The 25,523-nt window shown below is 46.1% G+C and overlaps 1 protein-coding gene across 2 annotated transcripts in view; it reads left to right on the top strand.

Moving 5' to 3' along the window:
• Positions 1–2,134: 2,134 nt before the first annotated feature.
• The window catches only part of BUB1 (BUB1 mitotic checkpoint serine/threonine kinase), a 51,350-nt gene continuing 27,961 nt past the window's right edge, over positions 2,135–25,523 (top strand). Inside the window, exons 1-9 of one of the 2 annotated variants that reach the window (XM_051836320.2) lie at positions 2,135–2,290; positions 7,243–7,302; positions 7,380–7,518; positions 12,623–12,819; positions 14,916–14,959; positions 16,278–16,378; positions 18,318–18,370; positions 18,459–18,643; positions 20,123–20,274. In XM_051836320.2, coding sequence (XP_051692280.1) covers positions 2,265–2,290; positions 7,243–7,302; positions 7,380–7,518; positions 12,623–12,819; positions 14,916–14,959; positions 16,278–16,378; positions 18,318–18,370; positions 18,459–18,643; positions 20,123–20,274 — 957 coding nt within the window. In that variant the 5' untranslated portion in view covers positions 2,135–2,264. Of the gene's footprint in view, positions 2,291–7,242; positions 7,303–7,379; positions 7,519–12,622; positions 12,820–14,915; positions 14,960–16,277; positions 16,379–18,317; positions 18,371–18,458; positions 18,644–20,122; positions 20,275–25,523 lie in introns of those variants that run through there. The other variant, XM_051836327.2, reaches the window with a different exon arrangement.

Below are 25,523 nucleotides of genomic sequence, written 5' to 3'. Positions count from 1 at the left end.
CAGCCCAGCTCCAGCCATTGCGGCCATCTGGGGAGTGTGCCAGTGGATGGAAGACCTCTCTCTATCTCCACCTCTCTCTGTAACTCTGCCTTTCAAATAAATAAAATAAATCTTTAAAAAAAAAATACTGGCCGGCGCCGCGGCTCACTAGGCTAATCCTCCGCCTAGCGGCGCCGGCACACCGGGTTCTAGTCCCGGTCGGGGCGCCGGATTCTGTCCCGGTTGCCCCTCTTCCAGGCCAGCTCTCTGCTGTGGCCAGGGAGTGCAGTGGAGGATGGCCCAGGTGCTTGGGCCCTGCACCCCATGGGAGACCAGGAAAAGCACCTGGCTCCTGCCATCGGATCAGCGCAGTGCGCGCCGGCCGCAGCGGCCATTGGAGGGTGAACCAACGGCAAAGGAAGACCTTTCTCTCTGTCTCTCTCACTGTCCACTCTGCCTGTCAAAAAAAAACAAAAAAAAAAAAAAATACTGAACCAGTCTTTGCAAAAAGAGTCCCTAGTCACCAACACAAGTCCTCCAGGTTGTTTTCCCACTATAATCTCAACTTGGAATGACCTCCGCTGGGTTCTGCCTTAGCTAAATTCATTTTCCTTTAAAGTCCCGTGCGAGCCTCCCTTCCCCATGAAGTCTTATCTGACTGCTGGGTCCCATTACTCTCCCTCCTCTGAACTCTTGAGCACATACACTAAACTTTCATCTGGCTCTTAATGTACATATCTGTCACCTTTAACAATTCTCTATATCTATTTTCCTATCCCGAACAAAACCACTGGTTTCTTTAAGACAAGCTCTGTTTGAGTCAGACAAGGTTGTAATCAGGTCTAAGTTCAACAGCACCTAGTTTGTGACAAACGATCAACCAACACTTCCTAACTACCCATTGAGCGACTACCACGCACAGTAGAACTAGGGGCAAAGCAGGGGTCTGAGCCACAGCTGCGGGACACCGAGGGGCTGGGACACCCTGGGCTCGGACCGGCGGCCGACCTGGGCTCTGCCTGGCTGGCCCCAGACCTGCCTCCCTCGGCCCCTCTGCACCTTTCATGGTTAACAGAACCTAGCACTTGCGTCATGGCCCCAGAGTAAGCACTACACTGCACCCTCGGGTGCTTCTGTAGATTCAGAGCAATCAACATGCTGGAAGAAAGTCTAGTCTGAGAGCACCTGCGGATTTTTTTTTAAGGCATCCAACTTAAGAGACTTCGGGGAGCTGAACTATCCACACAGCCCTTTTATAGAAGGAAGGAGATCACTTGACAGCTCTGTGTACCTGCAGTGTCGCATGGCCCTTGAGAAACCCTGAGAGGGGCAGCCCAGGCTCGGAGAAATCCGGGCTAACTCTGTGCTGGCTCATTCTTAGGACGCACCCGAATGTCCTGTGTCTCCTCTTACCCACCTGGCGGTCTCTCTGATTTTCGATTTTGATTCCTGAGACCGTGGTCTCCAGAGTGCCTAGGCTCACAGAAGCAGCTGCACGCTTGCTCGCTGGCATTCTGGAAGCTACCAGAGTCCTGTGTTCTCCCTTCAACCAGCAGTCGCGGCCCCTGAGCCCTCAGCCCCTTTCCGACGGGCTAACCCAAGCCTGGAAGTCTTTAACAACCCATCCCCTTCCGAGGCCCAGGAAGGGAACCGACCCATTACGGTCACTAAGAGAAAAAAACCCACGCAGGTTTTTCCACGGGCAGTCGAGGCAGCCACTCCTTAACCCTGCGCACTTTCGGATGGGACACAAGGCCAGCCATCTCGTCTGACAGTGCCGGACAGGTGTCCCCCGAAACGCAGCCCCAGCTCTGCGGCCCTGGGCAAACGACTCGATCCTAGTGACCCTCGGGACCCACACACAGGTCTCTGGTCGTAGGGATGTTTTCTCCTGCGATGCATTCTCCAGCATGATGTCTTCCTGTGTAAATATGAAGTCCCAATTCACGCAGCTAAAACATCCAATTCACTTTTCCCAAGCCAAGCGAGCGCCCCCTGGCGGCGCCGCAGCCCCAGTGCTTACGTCCCGCTCTGCGCCCCGGCAGCGGGCGCTTCACTCGCGGACTACGGAAGGGGGCGGGACCTCCGGCCTGCGGGGCGGAGGCGGGACTTGGTCTCTCGGCAACGGCCCTGGCGATTGGCCAGCCGGTTAGCAGCGGAAGCCCAATGGCCAAACGTCTCGCAAACGCTCAGCGCGGCGACTGCGGCTGCGCGGGAGATTCGAATCGGCGGCGGCTCCTAGTTGCGACCCGAGTGGGGAGTGCCGCCTGCTCGTGTTCCTCGTCATGGACAACCCGGAAAATGTCTTTCAGTAAGTGTCCGTGCGTGGGCTGGGGACGAAGCAGGGGCGCGATCCGCTGAGGGACCGGGGCTCGGACCTGCGGGCTGCGAGGGCTGCGCGGGGCGGGCCCGGGTCCTGCCTCTCTGGGGTCGCGCTCGGCCCGCAGCGGGGCCGGGGGCCGCTCCTGAGTCGGGGGAAGGCCCCGTGGCCGGAGGTCCCCGGCAGCCTCGGCGGCGGTTCCGGGGTTCGGGGGTCGCTGGGCCGATCGCCCCGCGGCGGCGGCCGAAGCCCGGGCCAACCAAACACCCAAACCTCGCGTCTTCCGTTACTAGAAATGTGACTGCAGTGGGGAGAGAATTTTAAATTGCTCCTACCCATAATCCCACTCGTACTTTTAAAAAGCCTTCGAATACAGTGCCTTTTCTGAGGGAAAAAAAAAAAAAAACCCAAAAACCAAAAAGTTCTGCCTATGGGTGCGTCTGTGCCAACCTCCTAATCATGTTTTCGGCGTTCCCCTGCCTTTGTTTCCTGACAGGTGTCTGTAGGCGAGCTGATTAGGAAAGCTTTTACAATAGCTAAGTCGAATGTGGCAGGAAGTGGAACTGGTTAGTCTCCCGTGCTTCCTACAGTCAAAATGAAAATTATTTTAATTTTTTTTTCTTTAGCTTTGAATCTAGCCGGCAACGTATTTGTTTTTAGAAGTCTTTTCCTCGTATTTTAAAAGAGAGACCAGATATTTGTTTTACCTTGATTTGACTTTCTGCAGGCTAATTTGTCCTGATGAGCTGGGTGTTTTCGTCTTAACTGTGTTGAAGCCATTTCACCCGGGAACGCGGTGGGTGTTAGACCATGCAGGGTCCCCCTGGCAGGCCTGTTGTACCAGTCCACGTATTACTATCGGGGCAGAATGGTTCTGGCATCATAGGGAGTTGTCCCTCTGTTATGACGCATGAGAGATGAAAAATAAGTGTTATTTTCCATTTTAATACTGAGTAATACACTTAAATGATTGAAGAAGATTTAGAAAAGAATTCACTTAGCACTCGGATCTGTGTTACCACTTTCCTAGTTTCTTTGCTTTTCAAGTGTTTCTCTTTGGAAACATACATACTGATATTGCGGTATACTCAGATTAATGTGTTTACCCATGTGTCCATGTGTGGATGTGTGTGGTGCCTTTCTGTCTTGATTTCACATAAAATGTAGCACTGCAACATTGGCGCTTTCTCCTTAACAGTATCCTGGGCGATCTCTGTCACTACATAGAGCTCTTTCTCATTCTTTTTTGTATTTGCGTAGTGTTTCATGTACCGTAATTGTTCTAGACAGTTCCCTTCAGATGGACACTTGGGTTGTTGGCAGTCGTTTGCTGTTTCAAATGGTGCTCCCTTTGGAAGAGTCTTGTGTGTTTGGCGTTTTGCACGCGCACGGATGCGTCTGTTTTCTAGGTTTCTACAATCCATGCTTTCAGTTTCTCCAGTTCCAGTTACCCACAGTCAACTGCATTTCAGAAGCAGTAAATGGACAATTCCAGAAATAAGCAGTTGCCTGCCAGTCTGAGTAGCATGATGAGATCTTGTTAGAATTCTCACAGGGAAATGAGTCATGCAGCCCTTGCACCTACACATGTGCTAATCATGTTTTAAACATTCCCATGCCTTTGTTTCCTGACAGGTGATTTTAGGCAGACTGATTAAAAAAGCTTTTACGACAGCTGAGTGGTACGTGGCTTACTACACCACATGTGCTACCCACCCACCAGTAGGTTGGTAGCGCGGTCATTTATCAGCTCAGCTGCCATGGCGTCTCAGTGCCTGTGTTCAAGTCACCCTTGGTAATTTAGTGATGGTCCCAGAGTGCGAGAATAGGGATGCTGAGAAGCTGTGGAGTTATCCTTTCAAATTAAAAAATAGAAGTGCTCAAGAAGGAAAAAGAAGTCATATGTTGAGGTTGCTAAAATCTACAGTAAAATCAGTCTATCCATGAAATTGTGAAGAAGGAGAAATTGTGCTAGTTTTTTTGTTTTTTTGTTTTTTTTTTTTTTTAAGATTTTTTATTTATTTGAGAGCTAGAGTTACAGACAGTGAGAAGGAGAGACAGAGAGAAGTCTTTTATCCACTGGTTCACTCCCCAGATGGCTGCAATGGCTGGAGCTGAGCTGATCCGGAGCCAGGAGCTTCTTCTGAGTCTCTCACGTGGTGCAGGGGCCCAAGGCCTTGGGCCATCTTCTGCTGCTTTCCCAGGCCATAGCAGAGAGCTGCATTGGAAGAGGAGCAGCCAGGACTAGAACCGGTGCCCAGAAGGGATGCTGGCACCCCAGGCAGAGGATTAACCTAGTGTGCCACAGCACCGGCCCCTGTGCTGGTTTTCCCATTGCACCTCAATCTGCACGAGATGTGGCCACTGTGTGATAAGTGCTCAGTTGAGATGGAAAAGGCATTAAATTCGGGAGCAGAAGCTATGGACATGTTCTAATTGACAGCAGCAACATGTTGCTCCAGAAAGCACTGAGCCCAGGTGAAGACTTAGAAAGGAAACAACTGACACCAAGCCATGTGTTCAGTAGGCTGTGGTGACGTGGATGCGGGAATAGGTTTGAGTTGAAAAATACAGAAATTCCTGGCGAGGCTGCATCTGCTGCTGCTGAAGCCGCTGCCACTTCGCAGCAGTGTTGAAACTGATGCAGGAGACAGGGTACCACACAGCGAGTTTTCAGGTCTATTTCATGATTATTTGTTCTTAAATTCTGCCAGCGCCTGATTTAAACTTTAACGTAAGTATATCTGTAGGAAAAAACACGGTATACATAGGATCGAGCATTGCCCGCGGTTCATGCATGCACGGAGGGTTTTGGGACGGATCCCCACAGATGATGGGGGCCACTGTGTTCCAGTTCCCTGGGCAGGGATTGAGCACCCCTCAACTGCAAGTGAGGGGCAGGGACACGCGGGCTTCCCATTGCTTCACCTGCACGCCCTTGTCACTTTCTTATTTATCTATTTTATTTATTTGCCAATGTGATGAGTGAGAAAGTCTATCACAGTGAGATCAATCTCCATTATGAGAGAAGGTGGGCACCTTTTCATGCTTGAGAGCCATTCTGTATTTTTCTGGAAATGCTTTTGTGTGTCTTTTGCTCAATTTTTTTCTGAAGTTGGGTTGATAGTTTTTTCTCAACTTATCAAAGGTCCTTTTATTTTCTCAGTTTATCATTTCTCTATTTTATTTGACAAGGGAGTTTTTATTTATATCTAGGCCTGGGCCTAGATATAAATAAATTTTTTGTAATTTCTGGATTTTTGAATTGTAAGGAACATTGGTTTTACTTGTGTACAGAGGCGACAACTGGAACAAGTGTAGGAAAGTTTAAGATCTTCCCCCTACTTTCTGAAGGTCATTAATGGAGTCTGGAATAAACTGACAGTGGATTAACAGGAGAAGAGGCATACAAATGTACTATGTGTAAGCACATGGAACTCCACAAAATACAAGACTCAAAGAAGGGCCCGGTGACGGAGATGTTTATACAGTACCCAAGGAGCAGGGGCTTGGGGCTCCTGAAGGGAGACGGCAGCCCTGCTGAGGAGGGTGAGGGGTGGAAGTCTCTGGTAATTGCCCCCCGGCAGGTGACATCCTATTACAACAGCAGGGAGGGTTATGATTTTTGCCCAGATCCAGACAAGGCATTAAGGGGGCCTCAGGGAAAGCCTGTGGGTGCTGGCTCTGGACTTCACTAACTTACTTGTCAGTTTCTGTTACAAAAGGTAACTTGCCCTTGCTCTCTGTAACATACTTGAAATATGCCAGAGATATATTTTGAGTTGGGATACTCTGATCTCCATAAAAGTATTGCTTCTAAATTATTTTTTCCAAAAAACCTGGTACCTTCTCAGAGAAGCCAGGAGCCTTCCTGAACTTGACTGTCTCATAGCCTGTATGCTTCCCCTGTAAAGTCTCATTGTCTGTTTCTCTAGAACATTACTCAAGCTGCGCGTGTGCGTGGTCTCACTCCCATTCCCTGGACCCCACAGTAGCTTTCCGTTTTCTCACTTTGGTTTCCGTCCCCACCCCTACTTCACAAGGAGGGGCAAAGTAGAACTTGGAAAATCAAGATTAGATCTTGCCACGCCGATGCCACACTGGCTTCCTTTCTGTCCCTGAAAGAGCCTGGTTCCTGAAAATCTCTCGGCCTTGATCCTTTCCCCCCGCGTGGCTGCCTGGCTCGGTTAGGTCACCACCTCAGAGAGGCATCCCTCCCTGCCTACCTATCCAAAAGTGCTGTCTCTTGTCAGGCTCTTACCTCTTTATCCTGTTTTGTTTTGGTTTTCTTCTAAGTACTTAATACAATGTGAGATTGTTTTACATGCTTTCTGTTTGTTAAGTATCCCACTAGCACCTGAACACCCATGGAGAATTTTGCCTTCCTGGTTGATTTCTGAAGCTGTGGCTGGGTGTATTCAAGTAGGCAAAGCAGAGTTTTCTGGACTCCTAGTGGGTGATCTATGACCACCCACTAGGAGAACATCATGCATTCTTCCTCAGGGATAGGGTGCTGTGTGGAGGCCCAGGAAGCAAGCTGCATCAGGAAATCCAGTCTGTGCCTCCCTAGGCTGTCTCTTACCCATTAACAGGCCTTCTTTGCCCCTTACCCAGCCCTGCTTTAGCCAGCTTGTGGGAAGCTCGTGCCATCCTGGACCCTGCTCTTAGGAGGGCAGCAGACTCGGGGCACTGCCCTCCATGGTGGTGATGCCTTTGGAGACCAGGGAGAGGAGGAGAGTCTGGGGGTTGAACTGGAGAAAAATGGACTGCTTCTGAGTTTTCTGGCCACTGCTGTAGTGATCTCTTAAATTTATATAACATTTGGATTGATGTTTAAGATTTTTATTTTTTAAGGTACACAGATAAGATCTATAAGTGACCAAATTTATGTTTTGTTTGTAGAAATTATTCCTAATATCCCATGTTTATTTTCTTTGTTCTAGAATGTTTGAAGCCCATATGCAGAGCTACAAGGGTGATGACCCACTTGGCGAATGGGAAAGGTTAGTACATAGTTTATTTCTTTTCCTTTAAACAAGATGCTCCCTATGGAAACCTAATGTTATCGATCTTTTTCCAGCTATATGCAGTGGGTAGAAGAGAATTTTCCCGATAATAAAGAGTACATTACAACTTTATTACAACATCTGATGAAGGAATTTTTAGATAAGAAGAGATATCACAATGACCCAAGATTCATCAGTTATTGCTTAAAATTTGTAAGTATACTTTCTGATGTATCATCAAGTCTATAATCACATCCTTTGCTATTTTGTTTTGTTTTTGCTTAAACATAATTATATGTTTATAAGGTATAATGTGATGTTTGATACATGTGTACATTATTTCACGATCAAATTAGAGTAGTTAGCATGTCTGTCACCTCAAGCATTCATCATCTCTTTGGGGTAAGAACATTAAAAACCCTCTCTTCTGCCTATTTTGAAATTTCCCATACTTGGTAGTTAACTGTGGACACCCTCCTGCGCAACAGGATGCCAGCACTTAACTTCTCCATCCGAGATAACATTTTACCTATTAACTAACCTCTCTCCATTCCTGTGGTAACCACTGTTGTACTCTCAACTTCGTTGAGATCAGATTTTTAGGTTCCACCCATGAATGAGATCACCCCATATTTGTCTTTCTGTACCAGGCTTTATCTCCCCTAGTGTAATATCCTCCAGGTTCATTCATGTCATAAATGTCAGAATTTCATCTCTTTTATGGCTGAATAGTGTTCCATTGTTTACCATTATTGTATTTTCTTTATCCATCATCTGTTGATGGACACTTAGGTTGGTTCTCTATTGTGGCTCTCATGGAAAGTGTTGTGATAAATATGGAGTGCATATGTCTCTTCGACATATTGACTTCATGTCCTTTGAATATACTCCCAGTAGTAAGATTGTTGGATCAGAGGGGTAGCTCTATGTTTAATTTTTTTTAAAAGATGTTAAGCAATGTTATGCTAACAATTTTGGCAGCTTATATAAAACACAAACACATATATTTCTTCAAAATCACATCCATATTACTGATATTTGGATCAGCCCAGCTCCTGCCATTGTGACCATTTGAGGAGTGAACCAGCAGATGAAAGACCTCTCTCTCTCTCTCCTCTCTTTGTAATTCTGCCTCTCAAATAAATAAGTCTTTAAAAACAAACCAAAAAAAAGCTTTTTGTCTCATTTTAAGAGACCAACTTAATCCTGATATCAAACCAATTAATTACAAGAAAAAAATTATAAAACTATAGCCCTAATAAATATAGATGAAAAAAAGATTAAATATATATACAAATCCAGAAAAAGTAAAAAATAAAATACCAATCCTGAGACTTTCTTCTCTTTCTTGTGTATTTGCTCCACTGTTGAGTGGTACTTTCACACGTTTCATTGTGGTAGTTATCTCACTTCTAATGTAGGACTATGTTGAGTTATTTTGGGGGACGAGTAGGGGTGATGAGTTCTAATTAGTTTTGCTTGTTGTAGAAAGTCTTTATTTCTTCATTTCTGAAGGGTAGTTTTGCTGTGTTTTTTATCCCATTCTTCCCTGGCCCTGTAAGTTTGCACCTGAGAAATCTGCTGTTAGTTTAGTGGAGAGTCCTTCCTAGGTGACTGACACTTTCCTGTTGCTCTTTTGGAATTCTCTTTGACTTGTATTTTTGGCAGCTTATAGTAAACCTCAGAGAGGATTTTTTTTTTAAATTGAATCGATAAAAGATCCTTTGGGCTTTTTTTTTTTTTTTTTTTTTTTTTTTTAAGACTTATTTATTTTATTTGAAAGACAGAGTTACAGAGAGGCTGAGGCAGAGAGAGAAAGATCTTCCATCCGCTGGTTCACTTCCCAAATGGCTGCAATGGCTAGAGCTGTGTTGATCCGAAGCCGGGAGCTTCTGGGTCTCCCACGCGGTGTGGGGTCCCAAGCACTGGCCATCTTCCACTGCTTTCCCAGGCCATAGCAGAGAGCTGGATCAGAAGTAGAGCAGCTGGGTCTTGAACCGGCACCCATATGGGATGCTGGCACTGCAGGCTGCGGCTTTACCCACTGTGCCACAGCACCAGCCCTCTGGGCTTTCTGGAACTGGAACTTTCCCAAGACTTGAAAAGTTTCCAGCAATTATTTCATTGCGTAGGTTTTGTATACCTTTTCCCTTCTCTTGTTCTGAGCACCCATCATGAATGTTTTCTCATTTAATAGTGCCCCATCATTCTCAAGGGCTCTCCTCGCCTACTTACTTATTTTCTGACTGGGTTATTTTCAAAGGGCCTGTCTTCAAGCTCAGAAATTCTGCCTGCTCAATTGTAATACTGAAGATCTCAGCTGTAATTTTAATTCCATTTATTGAGTTCTTCACCTTCAAAGTTTCTGATTGCTCCTTTTTTTATACTGTTTTTTCTCTTTTGCTCATGAATTTCTCATTCATGTCATAAATTGTCTTCATACTATTGTTGAGTTGTCTGTGTTTTTTTATCTCATTGTTTCCTTTGAGTTATTTTTTTTACTTTCTCAGACAACTGTTTCCTTTTCTCTGTGGCCTGTTGATAGAGAGCTGTTGTGTTCCTTTGGAGGCATCATGTCTCCTTGTTTCTTCACGTGTCTTACATCTTTGAGTTGATTTTTCGGAATCTGGTGGGTCAGTTGCTTCTCCCAGGTTTATAGGGGACTTTCTTAGTGAAGAGCGTGCTGGCGATGTTTCTGGAGTATCAGTTGACCACTGTGCCCTGGATTTAGGTCTGGGTGGGAGCTTTAATACAATGTCCCTGTAGCTGCTTCAGCGTGGTCAGCATTGGCAGTATCTGGGCTGCAAGGCTCATGGCCTGTGTCACCAGGTGGGATGCAGGTGGGACAGGTACACTGGCAGCTCTGAGTGAAACGCACCTGTTTATGGGTCATGTGTGCACTCCCAGGTGTGGCCCTGGTAGCAGAGTGGAGAGCTGAGGATTGCGTAGGGCTGGGCTGTACCAGTGTGCCCAGATAGGGCAACTCTCAATGTCTGGGGCTGCGCGGGGAGCTTTGATGGGGCCTCTGGGTGCCAACCTGATCTGGGAGGCCTGCCCATCTGCTTCCTGGAGCACACGGTGGATGGGTGGGGCCGAATACCTGCTTCTCAGGTCCTCAGAGGGCTGAGCTTCTGAGAACGGCTGCTCATCCCAGTGCGGTAGTTGGAGCCACCCAGTTGCTTGCCTGGGGCCTCAGCACGCTGCGCCACCCAGGAGAAGCTGCTTGTCTCCTCCAGGGGCACAGGATGAATGCACAGAGCTGCGTTTGCTGCTTCTGAGCAACACAGGGCAGACCCCGCTGTTATCTGAGTCTTGCAGGTGAAAACACTCAGAGTGTGCCGCCCGGGTTCTCCCCAGGCCAGAGCCGTGGGAAGGTTGGCAGGGCCTCCTTGGTGGTTCACAGGATTGGATTTGTGGAGATGGCCGCCCAGAGCAGCTGCAGCCCGTGAGTGCTCCAGGATTCTCCAGCAATGAATGCCTCGTGGGTCTGATGTGAGGACTGTTAAACAAAGTCCCACTTGATTCCAGGCTCATCTCAAGAGACAGAGTGGCAAGTGCTGTGTGCTTTGTTCTCTTCATTGTAAGGCCTTCCTGTATCACCTTGCTCTTCAGTGTGGAGTCTGGGCCCATTCACTCTCCAGCAGTGGAGTCTTCCTCTGGTCTGTGCTGATCGAGGTTAGGGGAAGGGTGGTAGAGGCAGTCCCTGAGCAGAACCCAGCACTGGGGTTCTCTGTCAAAGGCCTGGTACCAAGGCCTGGTCTTAATTCCCTCTCCCTCTCCAAACCAGAAGCACCTCTGTCCACCCTGTGCTGTTCCAAAAAGGGGGAAGGGTGACGCAGGCAACTTTTTTCTTCCTACCTTATTCAATGCATCTTTTATTAGTATCTCAGTGAAACCAGGCCCTATAGTCTCTCACCCGGCTTGCCCAGCTCTCTCTCTCTCTCAAGGTATCAGATGATCAGTGTAGGATCTTACTCTGCTCTCTTTCTGACATTTTAACATCATGTTAGATTGTCTTATTGTAATTGTTTCCAGTCATAACATTTTTAAAAGTTATTTGGCCAGATGTGTGTTTGGCTTGTATATTGTAGAGTCAGTGATTTATTTTTAAAATGCTTCATCTCTGCGTATCAAGTCTGTAAATGCTACAGCATGGGATGGAAACCATTAAATTAAAAGGCTTGTTGCATGAGAAGTATGTTTAGAGGAGGGACAATAAGCAGACACTCCTAGGTCTCAAGACAGTTCCTGGGAGTGAATTAAATTCACTGTGAGTAACTAAGAAATTGTAGCTTCCAGAAACTGCACTTAGTAATAAAGGAGAAAGCTGTCTCAGGTTCAGCTTTAAATGAAAAGGCTAGGACTTCAGTCTGCAGCTAAAGGCTTGTGGGATGAGCACTAGTAATAAAATCATGAATGCAGCCCAAGGAGTAAGCATGAATTTGTTTAATGGATTTAAAAAAAATTTTTTTTTTTTTTTTTGACAGGCAGAGTGGACAGTGAGAGAGAGAGACAGGGAGAAAGGTCTTCCTTTGCCGTTGGTTCACCCTCCAATGGCCGCCGCGGCCGGTGCGCTGCGGCCGGCGCACCGCGCTGATCCGATGGCAGGAGCCAGGTGCTTCTCCTGGTCTCCCATGGGGTGCAGGGCCCAAGCACTTGGGCCATCCTCCACTGCACTCCCTGGCCACAGCAGAGAGCTGGCCTGGAAGAGGGGCAACTGGGACAGAATCCGGTGCCCCGACCCGGACTAGAACCTGGTGTGCCGGCGCCACTAGGCGGAGGATTAGCCTATTGAGCCGCGGCGCCGGTGAGTGCAGTGGAGGATGGCCCAAGTCCTTGGGCCCTGCACCCCATGGGAGACCAGGAGAAGCACCTGGCTCCTGCCTTCAGATCAGCGCGGTGCGCTGGCTGCAGCGCGCCGGCTGCGGCGGCCATTGGAGGGTGAACCAACGGCAAAGGAAGACCTTTCTCTCTGTCTCTCTCTCTCACTGTCCACTCTGCCTGTCAAAAAAAAAAAAAAAAAAAACTACAATTAGAGGCACCCTATGGAACTTGAACAAGCTCAGACTGAGTGCTTTGGGTAATAGGTCATTATAGATCCTACTATCTTGAGAATTAGTGTGGGTAATTTTGGGGATATTGATGTCAAGGGAAAGAAAGGATGAGCCTGCCTTGTGGGTTTGCCATCCAAGACCAATGCCCGCCTTCCTTACACAGTATACCTTGAGCCTCCACGAAGACTGATGACTGTGGGCCAGACCTGCCTAGACCAGCAGTTCTTTTGTCCTTATGTCTTCTTTGCTTTGGGTTCCTGCAGGCTGAATACAACAGCGACCTTCATCAGTTTTTTGAGTTTCTGTACAACCATGGGATCGGGACCCAGTCGTCCCCTTTGTACGTATCCTGGGCAGGACATCTGGAAGCGCAGGGGGAGCTGCAGCATGCCAGTGCCGTTTTCCGCAGAGGAATTCAGAACCAGGCTGAGCCGCGAGAGCTGCTGCAGCAACAATACAGGTGGTTTCAGGATGAAACGGGCAATGTTTCTGCCTTTAAACATGACACTTGCTCTTAACGGTTGTTAAGGTTACCTGTTTCTACAAGCACATTTCTTGTGGAAAATGTGATTGATACAGAAATGTGTGAAGAAAAGGAATCTGTCCGGAATTATTCTTGTGACTTTCCTTCTACTTGCTTTCCTGTAGGCTGCACATGTATCTCTACGCGTTTTGACAGCGGATCATTCTATCTAGTTATACCTACCCAAGTTGAAACTGTCCTTAAGAAATGATGAACTTCTAACTACCACTAAAGTAGTTTTGAAGTCTTTCAAAGATGTGTCATAATTTTTTCTTTTAAAGATTTCTTTATTTGGAAGTCAGAGTTACACAGAGAAGGAGAGGCAGAGAGAGAGAAGTCTTCCATCCCCTGGTTTACTCCCCAGTTAACCACAATGGCTGGAGCTGGGCCAATCCAAACCCGGAGACAGGAGCTTCTTCCGGGTCTCCCATGTGGGTGCAGGGGCCCAAGGACGTGGGCCATCTTCTACTGCTTTCCCAGGCCACATCAGAGAGCTGGATCAGAAGTGGAATAGCCGGTTCTTGAACTGGCGCCTATATGGGATGCTGGTGCTGCAGCAGCAGCTTTACACACTGCACCACAGTGCCGGCCCCAGATACGTCATAATTTAACCATGCCCTAACTGAACACTGATATTGTTTGTAGCATCTTTGTTTTGTTTTTTGGTTTTTGACAGATAGAGTTAGAGAGAGAGAGACAGAGAGAAAGGTCTTCCTTCTGTTTGTTTACCCCCCAAATGGCCGCTATGGCTGGAGCTACGCCAATCCGCAGCCAGGAGCCAGGTGCTTTTCCCTGGTCTCTCATGCGGGTGCAAGAGCCCAAGCACTTGGGCCATCCTCCACTGCCTTCCCGGGCCACAGCAGAGAGCTGGACTGGAAGAGGAGCAACCGGGACTAGAACCCGGCGCCTCAGGTGGAGGATTAACCAAGTGAGCCACTGTGCCGGCCCCTTGGTTTTTGTTTTTGTTTTTTAGATAGATTGATTTATTTGAAAGGCAGAATTATAGTAAGGGAGACACAGAGCAAGCGAGATCTTTTTTTATTTTTTAAATTTATTTATTTGAAAGAGTTACACAGAGAGAGGGGTCTGCCATCCACTGGTTCACTCCTCAGTTGACCGCAACTGCTGGGGCTGCACTGATCCGAAGCCAGGATTCAGGAGCTTCTTCCAGGTCTCCCACATGGGTACAGGGGCCCAAGGACTTCGGCCATCCTCCACTGCTTTCCCAAGCCACAGCAGAGAGCTGGATTGGAAATGAAGTAGCAAGGTCCTGAACCAGCGCCCATATGGGATGCCGGCACTAAAGGTGGCAGCTTTACCCACTATGCCACAGTGCAGGCCCCAAGTGAGATCTTTGATCCTCTGGTTCATTCTTCTCCCCAAATGACTGCAACAGCTAGGGCTGGGCCAGGCTGAAGCCAGAAGCCAGGAGCTTCATGTGCGTCTCTCATGTGGGTGCAGTGGTCTAAGCACTGTTGCCATCTTCCGCTGCTTTCGCATGTGAACTAGCAGGGAGCTGGATCAGAAGCAGAGCAGCTGGGACTTGAACTGGCATCCACATAGGATGTCTGTGTCACAGGCAGCAGCTTTACCCTCTGCTTTACAACTCTGGCCTCACATTTTGATTTTCATAAGGAACAACATGATGGATATCTTAATGAATAACTTTGTTTTTTCACAATTTCTGTGTTTTCCATAATTAAATATCCCTTATTTAGGAATTTTGGAAATAGTAAAGGAATCAAAGAGACCTTTTGGCATTTTCCCTACTTGTTCCAGAACTGCAAGCATGTGTTATCATCTGCTGTCTCGCAGGGTGTGCATCAGCCAGCAGCTGGAGGAGAAGCGGAGCTAGGATTCATACCTGGCACTCCAAACGGGATGTCAGTGTCCTGAGCATGACTTTCCTGCTGTGCCAAATGCATGCCCGTCCTAAGCTATCTATTGTCTTTAATTTCCACTTTAATACAGATAAGGATTGTATTGAATTGTAGCTTAATAATCTATACTGATGCCTGTCTACTGTCATTTAGGTTGTTTCAGATACGCCTCGCTGAAATCCACTTGCCTGCTCAAGGTAAAGTAAGCATTTTATCAGTCTTTCACCAGATGGATGTATACACTGTTGGTAATTCAGTCTCTAATCTGCACTGTTTTTGTTTTTGTTTTTCTGATTTTCTTAGAAGATTTATGTTGTTTGTTTAAAAGGCAGATTGATAGGGAGGGACAGAGAGAAAGAGAGATTGTCCATCTGTCCCTGGTTCACTCCCCACACGGCCACAGTGGCCTGGCCTGTGCCAGGAACCTGGATCCCTGTCTCCCACTTGAGTGGCAGGGGCCCAAGCACTTGGGCATCTCCTGCTGCTTTCCCAAGCAAATTAGCAGGGAGCTGGATCGGAAGCAGAGCAGCCAGGATTTGAACCAGCGCTGTGATATGGGATGCTGTTGTTGCAGGCAGAGGTTTAACCTGCTGTGCCACAATGCTAGCCCCAGGATCTTTTTTCTTAACAGCCAAATCCATCTAGTATTTCATGAAAACCAAGTTGTACTGTCTTAGTTAATAAGGTAGGCACTCTGATAATAATACTACTCACTGTGGCATAACCCTAGAGAGGGTTGCTCTGGCTTTGTACTTTAAAAAGCAAACCTATAGGGAAGGCTTGATGATTTCACTGTCTTTTTAGAATTTAAAAAGAAGAAAACACACCTTACGATAATACTTACTCTGAACTCCCTCTATTCTGGGTTGAATCAGATGTAGTTAATGTGACTTTTTAAGAAATGCAGTAATTGTTTTTCTCAGAAATAAAGATCACATTTTAGCAATAAGTATTAACTATCTTACTTAAAACGGTTTATACATTTCTTTTGGGTACTTCCTTAGTCTTTTTTTTTTTTTTTTTTTTTTTGACAGGCAGAGTGGATAGTGAGAGAGAGAGAGAAAGGTCTTCCTTTGCCATTGGTTCACCCTCCAATGGCTGCCGCGGCCGTCGCACCGCGCTGATCCGAAGGCAGGAGCCAGGTGCTTCTCCTGGTCTCCCATGGGGTGCAGGGCCCAAGCACTTGGGCCATCCTCCACTGCACTCCTGGGCCACAGCAGAGAGCTGGCCTGGAAGAGGGGCAACCAGGACAGAATTCGGCGCCCCGACTAGGACTAGAACCCTGGGTGCCGGCGCCGCAGGCGGAGGATTAGCCTATTGAGCCGTGACACCGGCCTCCTTGGTCATTTTTAATTGATCAGAAAATTATAATATTTTGCTTAAAAAAGATTTTCTGAGGCAGTGTGAATGAGTTGATTTGTTTTTTCCACGACGTATGGAAAGATCAGGAGAATGTATTGTGATAATTTCATTTAAATGATTTTACCCATATCTTGTCTTCTTTTCCTCATGTAGCTAAAACCTCAGAACCTCTGCATAATGCTCAGATTTTTAACCAAATGACAACATCAAAATCAAATCCAGGAAAGAACTCAGCCTGCATTTCTAAGAATCAGGTAACAGTAGTGTTTGCAGTATTTAACTAGGAATGGGATTAACGGCCATCCTGACTACCTTCTGCGTCTACCTTGGCTACTCATCTCATTAGCATTGTCTCCTGTGACACTAGCCTCCATGTCCACCTCCTCCTGTAGCAACGCCCTGAGCCTGCTCATCTGAGCCTCTCATCTCATCAACAAGCCTGGCTGGGCTGACCTGGGAACCCCTACCACACAACCTCGTATCTTCACATCCTCCCCTGCAGCTTCTCCCCCGCTAACATCCTCACCTTTGTTCTGCTGGCCTCTCTCACACTGGTCCAGGAGATCCCTACCTTGGATCACACCCACCTAGAGGTTCCTGAGTCCTGTGTAAAAACCTAGAACCTCAAGGTTGGTGCCTGTAACCTCAACCAAGGCTCCAATACTCCCAGGCCACTGTGTTCCCCAGTTTACTCTTTCATTCCAAATTATAGTGACTTTAAACTTCTTTTCAAACTTGGACTCTGCCTGCCCTTAACACCTCTCTCCCTCTCCCTCCCCTTTCCCTCTCTCTTTCCCTCTTCCTCTCCCTTCTCCCTCCTCCTTCTCCTTGGCAAATATGCAATGAGATGGCAGAAGGTATCAGATGACTTCTTGTCAGTTTCTGCCACCAATCAGTGAATATCACTGCACGTTTCCCTGCCATTCCAGTGGGAGAAAATGGACTCTGGTTGTGCCTGTCTTCTGTCCCTATCAAGGTCTCTTGTCCTGAAGGCGTATGAGCATGCGAACTGCTCGGATCTCTCCTTTCAGCCTCAGATTTTCCAGCAGCCTCCCTTCTTCATTCTGTGTTTGCACTTTCAAAGTTCTCCAGGGACCTCCTTGAAGCTTGACCCAGTGGAAGGGCGTGTGCAGGTCTTGTTGACGTAGCACGTTCCTAGATGTAGACTGTACATCTGTAAACTTGATAGGTGGTACAGTTTACATCCTACACTTGCTTGCCTAATACCCTGTCTAGGTTTGTAGACAACAAGATGGGTCTTTCTTCTGGTCACATTCCTTGCCCCAGTTCATAGTGTGACGTGTAAGGTGTACCCTGAGGGTACGAGTAGTACCAGAAGAAACTGTTAATTTTTTTTTAATATAGCTATTTGATTGTGAATTCCCTGCACACAGCCCAGCTCCTGGACCATGAATTGAAGGGAGATTGTTGCGCATCTCTACTACCGAGTAGAAGTTGTTTTTTTTTTTTCCTTAAAGATTTATTTATTTATTTGAAAGGGAGAGAGAGAAGGAGAGGTGCCCAAGGACATGGTCCATCTTCTACTGCTTTCCCAGGCCATAGCAGAGAGCTGGATTGGAAGTGGAGCAGCTGGGACTTGAACTGGCACCCATATGGGATGCCGGCACTGCAGGTGGTGGTTTTTACCTGCTACACACAGCACTGGCCCCAGAAATTTTCTTTCTAATTGGGCTCTGTAGTTGGCAAAATTTTCATAACATTGATGATACAGACTACATCTTCGGATATACAGCATATTTTAAAAGAACACATAGCCGGCGCCACGGCTCACTAGGCTAACCCTCCGCCTGCGGTGCCGGCACCCCATTTTCTAGTCCCGGTTGGGGCGCCAGATTCTGTCTCCTCTTCCAGGCCAGCTCTCTGCTGTGGCCAGGGAGTGCAGTGGAGGATGGCCCAAGTGCTTGGCCCCTGCACCCGCATGGGAGACCAGGAGGAAGCACCTGGCTCCTGACTTTGGATCGGCACAGAACGCCGGCATTAGCGGCCATTTGGGGGTGAACCAACGGAAGGAAGACCTTTCTCTGTCTCTCTCACTGTCTAACTCTACCTGTCAAAAAAAAACACATAAATGTGCCTGAGATTAAGGCCCCCTTGCCTCCAGAATTTTCATTTTGTTTTGTGAGCGTTTCTTTTCAGATAAGTGAATGCTTATGTTTACTTTCTGTCTTACAGGGTTCAGAACTTCCTGGAGTGGTATCTTCAGCTCATGATAAAGAATCAAATAAGCAAGTACCAGTAGTACATTAGTCCGTTTAGTTTCCTTTTAGAGCTACCTCAATACAGTGTTGTAAATCATGTGTTTTCCCCCTGTAGGGAACAGAGGGTAGTCATGATTTCCAAATCAGAATATTCTGCACACTCGTCTGTGGCAGCCCAAGCTGACATTCAGCAGGTCGTCATGTACTGTAAGGAGAAGCTTATCCGCGGGGAATCAGAGTTTTCCTTTGAAGAACTGCGAGCTCAGAAATACAATCAACGGAGAAAGCACGAGCAATGGGGTACTTACAGTCTTACATTCTGAGTTATTCTTTTTTTATATATATATATATATATAAAAAGATTTATTTATTTGAACGTCACAGTTAGAGAGGTCCTCTATCCGCTGGTTTACTCCCCAGTTGGCTGCAATGGCCAGAGCTGTGCCAATCCAAAGCCAGGAGCCAGGAGCTTCTTCTGGATCCACGTGGGTGCAGGGGCCTACAGGCTTGGGCTTGGGCCATCTTCCACTGCTTTCCCAGGCCACAGCAGAGAGCTGGATAGGAAGTGAAGCAGCTGGGACTAGAACCAGCACCCATATGGGATGCCGGCACTACAAGTGGCAGCCTTACTCGCCATGCCACAGCACTGGCCCCCTGAGTTAATTCTTATGTCACTTAAAATAATACTCATCTCTGAGTAATTTCATTTTTTGACTAAGTATGATTTCATTTTTGACTATGCAGAGACTGTGGAAGTCTCCAGCTCATCCTAAGGATGAACTCATCCCAGGAATCGATCTTCAACACCTGCAGGGCAGCCACGTGGGTCCAAGGACTAAATCCATTGTTGGCAGCAAAGCTTATAGTAGCAAGTGTTGCCTTAATTTTTGTGAAATAGATACTTGGTATTTTCAGCATTCTACATATGAATTTAAACTTATAAATATAATAACTATATCTCTAGGTCATGATTTGTACTGTAAAAGGATTAGGCTAGGGGCTGTAGTTGAGGTGGTATCTTCCAAGATCTACACCTACTGCAGAGAGCCCTGTCCTGATCAAAGGGCTGTGTCGTTTATGGCTGTTGCAGTGGGTTCAGTTTTGTTCCTCAGGAGGAAACTGCTTTGCTGTAACAGTGTGTCCCTCACAGAGAGGAAAATTAGCCTTTGTTTCCCTCAGGGATTTTACACCGAGATTTTTCTGCTATAGCTGTGCAGCGGGCCTTTCTTTTGCTCATCGTTTTTCAGTCAGTTAAACCCTCACAGAAGACCTATTATTTTGCTGTGCCTTTCACTTGCCAGATTCTGATTGGCCTGGGTGTTGCTGTGAGAACCAGGTCTGGAAGTGGGACCCACTGACTGCAGGTGCCTGATGCCCTGATGCTGGAGTGCCCTTCCCTGTCACCTCTTCCTAGGAAGTCCATAGAAATTTGTATCTTTTAACAGTTGAAATGAGAGCCATTTTTCAACTGATTTGAAACATCATGATGGTTTTACAGGAAGTGTGTGGTACTGCATTATGCTATTATCAAATATTGTTGATCAACATATTTTTGTAACTTAGATACTCTGAACTTAACATAAAATTATAATTTAGAAAGGGCAGGTAAAAATTATAATTAGAAAGTTATACAAATGTCATTTCTAAAACCTATTAAATGTGGAAAAAAATAAGAAATGGCATCCTAAAAAAATACAACTCTAAACCTGTTTTGCATGTATCCCTCCGATGGCTGAGATTTAAGCTTTGTATGCCAACTATTCTTTATCTTTCCTAAAGTGAACGAAGACAGACATTATATGAAAAAGAAAGAAGCGAATGCTTTTGAAGAACAGCTTCTAAAGCAGAAAATGGATGAACTTCATAAGAAGTTGCATCAAGTGGTGGAGACGTCACACGAGGACCTGCCCACTTTGCAGGAGAGGCCTGAGGTACACACATGCTCCACGCTGGTGCGTCCTGTGCCCAGGGGCTGCTGAGAGCATTGATTTGCTCCTTGCTGTGCTCTATTGTAAGAGTTAATCCTGCTGATTAAATTCGCAACTTGCCAAAATTGTGTGCTAATTTAATGCAGAGTGAGGTTCAAAAGATAGAATGAGGAAAGGAAGTTACAGAACAGAGCAAGTGGTGTGTTTAGTGTGTGTGGATGTGTGAGAGCATGAGCGGCACGTGCTTACATGTTTACATTCTTGTATTGGTACGTATAGTCCTTTTTCTGGTTTTTGTACAAGGACCATATTATAAAATGAGTATTTGACTATGTATTTAGATTAATTTGTCATGTGGGTTTATTTTCTGTTTGCTATTGTTTCACGTTGGAAGAGGAGCAAGGTAGTGAGTGGTAGAACCACATATATTATCTTAAAATTATTAATTAATAAATGGGTGACATTGGAGATACATTAAGCTATATGATTGCTTAATCCTTCACATAGTTTATATCTATCAATGGCATAGGAGATCCTGAAAATAAAGCAGTTTATTTTCTTATCTATTTTGAAAATTATAAAAGTACATGACCAGGGCTAGCACTGTGGCGTGGCAAGTAAAGCCAGTGCCTGCAGAGCCGGCATCTCTTATGGGCACCAGTTCAAGACCCAGCTGCTCCACTTCTGATCCAGCTCTAAGCTATGGCCTGGGAAAGCAGTAGAAGATGGCCCAAGCCCAAGCTCTTGGGCCCCTGCAACCACATGGGAGACCTGGAAGAAGCTCCTGGCTCCTGGCTTTGGATTGACACAGCTCTGGCCATTGAAGCCAATTGGGGAATGAACCAGTGGATGGAAGACCTCACTATCTCTGCCTTTCCTCTCTCTGTGTAAATCTTTCAAATAAATAAATAGTACATGATCAGTTGATTTTTTTTTAGAACTTGAATGAAAGCTGTGTATGTATATTTGTATGTGCATGCATATATGTATGTATGTGAGGGGCGCGTGGTAGTAGATGTATATGCATGCACAAATGAGTACTTTCCTTCATGGCTCACTGCTGCAGTTTGTGTTCACTCATGTGCATCAATATGCACATGCATGCAGTTGAAGTTTCTGCATAAATAAGGCTTATTTTCTGCTTTTCTCCCGCATGTCTTACAGCTCTTTGACTAGTGTTGCAGAGAGATCTTACAGAAAGGCATGTGTCATGTAGAAACTGCTGTGAGTCACGCTGCAGTGAGCATTCTTGTACCTATGAAGCTATTTCTCTAGAAAGATAAAAGTGGAGTCGCTTAGATTCTAGCTTTCCCGGCAGTGTGCCCTCAGAAACTGCACACGCATCAGCAGTGCACTGAAGTGTCTGCTTCTTATGTACGTTTGGATAATGTTAGTTCTACAGATTTCTACCCCTGACACACAGGTAGATTTGAATTTTTTTAGATGTATATGTAGTGTCTATTTTTTTCTCTCTAAATTGATGGATTTGTCCATTTTTTTCTACTTGGTTGTTTCTTTTTTTAATAAAAGTATTAGAAGGCCAGCAAATCTCTTGACTATTTAGATTTCTCTTCATGGAAGAGTGAAAATACTTTTGAAATTATAGAATATTTTTTAAAGAATTGGTTTTTTTTTTTTATTTGAAAGATAGGTCTTCTATTCCCTTGTTCACTCCCTAAATGACTGCACCAGCTGGAGCTGAGCTGATCCGAAGCCAGGAGCTTCTTCTGGGTCTCCCGCGCAGTTGCTGGGGCCCAAGGACTTGGGCCATCTTCCGCTCTCCCAGGCCATAGCAGAGAGCTGGATCAGAAGTGGAGCAGCCGGGACTCAAATCGGCACCCATATGGGATGCCAGCACTGCAGGCAACGGCTTTACCCACTAAGCCAGAGCATTGGCTCCCATTTTTTTCCTTAATTATTTGAATTTCCCTTTTTGTGTAATTTATGTTTTTCCTAGGTAGTTGCACAAAATTATAAAAATAATTATCATTATTTTTCTCTTTTCTGTTTTTCTTGTGTTTCTCCCCACACTCTGGAGAAACTAAAAACACCCTTTCCTTGTGTTCAGACTCATCAGCTCCATTCCTCTCCCTGTGCTTGACCCCATGCCTGCCAGTGCTCCTGTCTTCCTCCTGCAGGCTGGCCTCTCTGCAACTGACCACCCCGTCTCCTCCCTTGGGGTGTATCCCTGGTTCCCATGTCAGCAATTCTCCTACGGTCCCTGTTTTGAAGGTGCATGTCTCCAGTAGTGTTTTTATAAAAGCGTGGTTGAGGGGCTGGCACTGTGGCATGGCGGGTAAAAGCCGCCGCCTACAGTGCCGGTATCCCATTTGGGCACTGGTTCCAGTCCCGGCTGCTCCACTTCCAATCCAGCTCTCTGCTATGGCCTGAGAAAACAGTGGGGAATGGCCCAAGTCCTTGGGCCCCTGCACCCGCATGGGAGACCAGGAATAAGCACCTGGTTCCTGGCGCTGGATCAGCACAGCTCCAGCCATTGTGGCCATCTGGGGAGCCATCTGAACCAGCGGATGGAAGACCTCTCTCTGCCTCTGCTTCTCTCTCTGTGTAACTCTTTCACGTAAATAAATAAATTTAAAAAAAAAAAAAAAAAAAAAACACAAAGGTATAGTCGAGGAGTTAACCTGTTGCCATCTCTTAGGTGCCTAAAAATCATCATATCCTACTCGCATGCTTTGCTGGTTACTTGGGAAAGCTCTGACCTCAGAGCCACTCGGGATCTCATCCATATCTTTTGACTCCATTGTCGGGGTTGAGGAGCCAAGTCGTTGCAATTCCTGGTTCCATGAACGTGACCCCATGTCCTCTAGAGTATACAAGCTCATCTGTGTACACGTTATATCATGGGAGTGCCATGTGCTTGACGTTTGTCTTTGCTCTGTTACTTAACCCTGCAATTCTGGGACTTTTGCTTGGTGCGTTTATTTTAAATAATGTTCCCCCATATGTATTCTCTCTTAGGCTGTTCTAGACTGAACATCCTACTTCCTTAGCTTTTTTCACCCTTTTACTACTTTGTCCTCCCCTCCCCTCCCAATTTTCTAGATTTCATTACTTTTATTGCCTTTTTTTTTAAGATTTTATTTAGTTATTTGATAGGAAGAGTTACAGACAGTGAGAGAGAGACAGAAAGGTCTTGCATCTATTGGTTCACTCTTCAGTTGGCCACAGCAGCTGGAGCTGCGCCAATCTGAAGCCAGGAGCCAAGAGCTTCTTTCAGGTCTCTCACGTGGGTGCAGGGGTCTAAGCACTTGGGCCATCTTCTGCTTTCCCAGGCCACAGCAGAGAGCTGGATTGGAAGTGGAGCAGCCGGGACTAGAACCGGCACCCATATCGGATGCTGGCACTACAGGCAGAGGATTAACCTATTGCGCCACGGTGCCAGCTCCATCTTTTTATGGCCTTCTTATTGAATTCCTTAATTGCTTTTTTGTTATGAATGCTCATTTTCATAGCTGCCTATTTTTATTTTGTGACACTATATCTTAGTCTAAGGATGGATATTAATTTTTTCTCCTTCTGTCTCAGAATCCTTGATTTCCTGTTCTTACGTGTCATTTATGTGTTTCACTCTGTACTCTTTGTATTGAAAGCCCTTTGTGAGATGTCTGATGTTCTTTCCTGTATTCTCATCCAAACTCAGAGCTGGGAAGGCTCATAGGAAGCTGTAGCTGTGTGAGTGGGGCTTCACTGGGAGGTGTATTTCCTGGGGAGATGGAGGCCTGAGAGCAGAATGTTTTGATTTCAGAGTGTGAACTTGAGCTGCTGGCGTTTGGGAAGCCAAGGAAAGGGACAAGAGGTCCTCCCTGAGCAAGCAGACTGACTCGGTCCTTCTGCTTCTCAGGGCAGCCCTAGTCCAGGGGCCTCTTTCTCCAGAAAGGAGACCTCTGTCTGCTGCATGGTGGGGCGTGGGAACTGCCTTCCCTACCCTTTCTTCTTCCACATTCGTGTTTTTAGCTCTACCTTCACTTCCATTGTGAGGTGTAACTAGTATTGCAGATTCTGAACTTCTCTAGAGATCAGAGACTCGTGCCCTTGCTCCCTCCAGCAGCTGCTTTAGGTGTTCGAGTTCCTGCACTATCATTGGGGGGGGGGGGGTGTGTGGATGACACGGCACATGTTTAGTGCTGTGTCTTTAGTCCAAAGCCTTTCTTTAAGGAACCAACTTGTGCATATGGGTCATGTGGGATATGTTTTCCAAATGGATTGCAAGTTGTCCCTGTCGTTATTGACCAGCTCAGCTTCTTCATTAATTTAAAATCTCTATCACAGAAGTTTCTGTGTGTGTGCACACAAGGTCCATTTCTAAAATTATCTACATTTTTGTTTTAGTCAGTGAGTCTCTTCACCATTCTATATTGTGCGTTACTAAAGCCCTTCCTTGTGTGTTTTGCTATCTGATGGAGAAATTCTGTGATTATTATTTCCCAAAATAGTTCTTTGGCATTATATATATTGATAGTTCTTTGAAATTATTTTTAACCTTTATTAATTTGGCAAATCAGTAGTGTAGGTCATTTTAAGTTACCTTATTTGATGACTTGTAAGGATGAACTTTTTATATTTGTTCACTTATCTATGTAATTATTTTTATAAATGTATTTTTCTTAATTTTTAGGATATTTTATATGGTGAGGAATTAACATTCTTTTTTTAGAGATTTTTTTATGTATTTATTTGAAGGGTAGAGTTACAGACAGAGAGGGAGAGAAAGATCTTCCATCTGCTGGTTTACTCCCCAAATAGCTACGACAACCAGAGCTGAGCCGATCCAAAGCCAGTAGCCAGGAGTCTCCTATGGTTCTCCCATGGGTTTCCCATGTGGGTGCAGGGGCCCAAGGACTTAGGCCATGCTCCATTGCCTTCCCAGGCCATAAACAGAGACCTGGAGTGGCTGGGACATGAATTGGCTCCCACATGGGATGCCATTGCTGCAGGCAGAGGCTTAGCATATTATGCCATAGTGCTGACCCCAATTAACATTCTTTTTTAAAGGTTGCAGCTCTCTTTTTAATTTTTTAAAATTTTTATTTGAAAGAGGGACAGAGACAGAGACCTCCTTCCATCTGCTGGTTCACTCCCCAAATGCTCACAACATCCAGAGCTGTGCCAGAAACCTAGAACTCAATCTAGGTCTCCATGTGGGCGGCAGGGACCCAAGTACTTGAGCCATCATCTGCTGCTTCCCAGGGTGTGTGTTAGCAGGAAGCTGGATCAGAAGCAGAGGTGGAACT

Source organism: Oryctolagus cuniculus, chromosome 2 (assembly GCF_964237555.1).
Source record: "Oryctolagus cuniculus chromosome 2, mOryCun1.1, whole genome shotgun sequence".
Lineage (NCBI taxonomy): Eukaryota > Metazoa > Chordata > Mammalia > Lagomorpha > Leporidae > Oryctolagus > Oryctolagus cuniculus.
The sequence above is the reverse complement of the archived record's forward strand: the minus strand, read 5'-3'. Positions and strand labels throughout refer to the sequence as shown.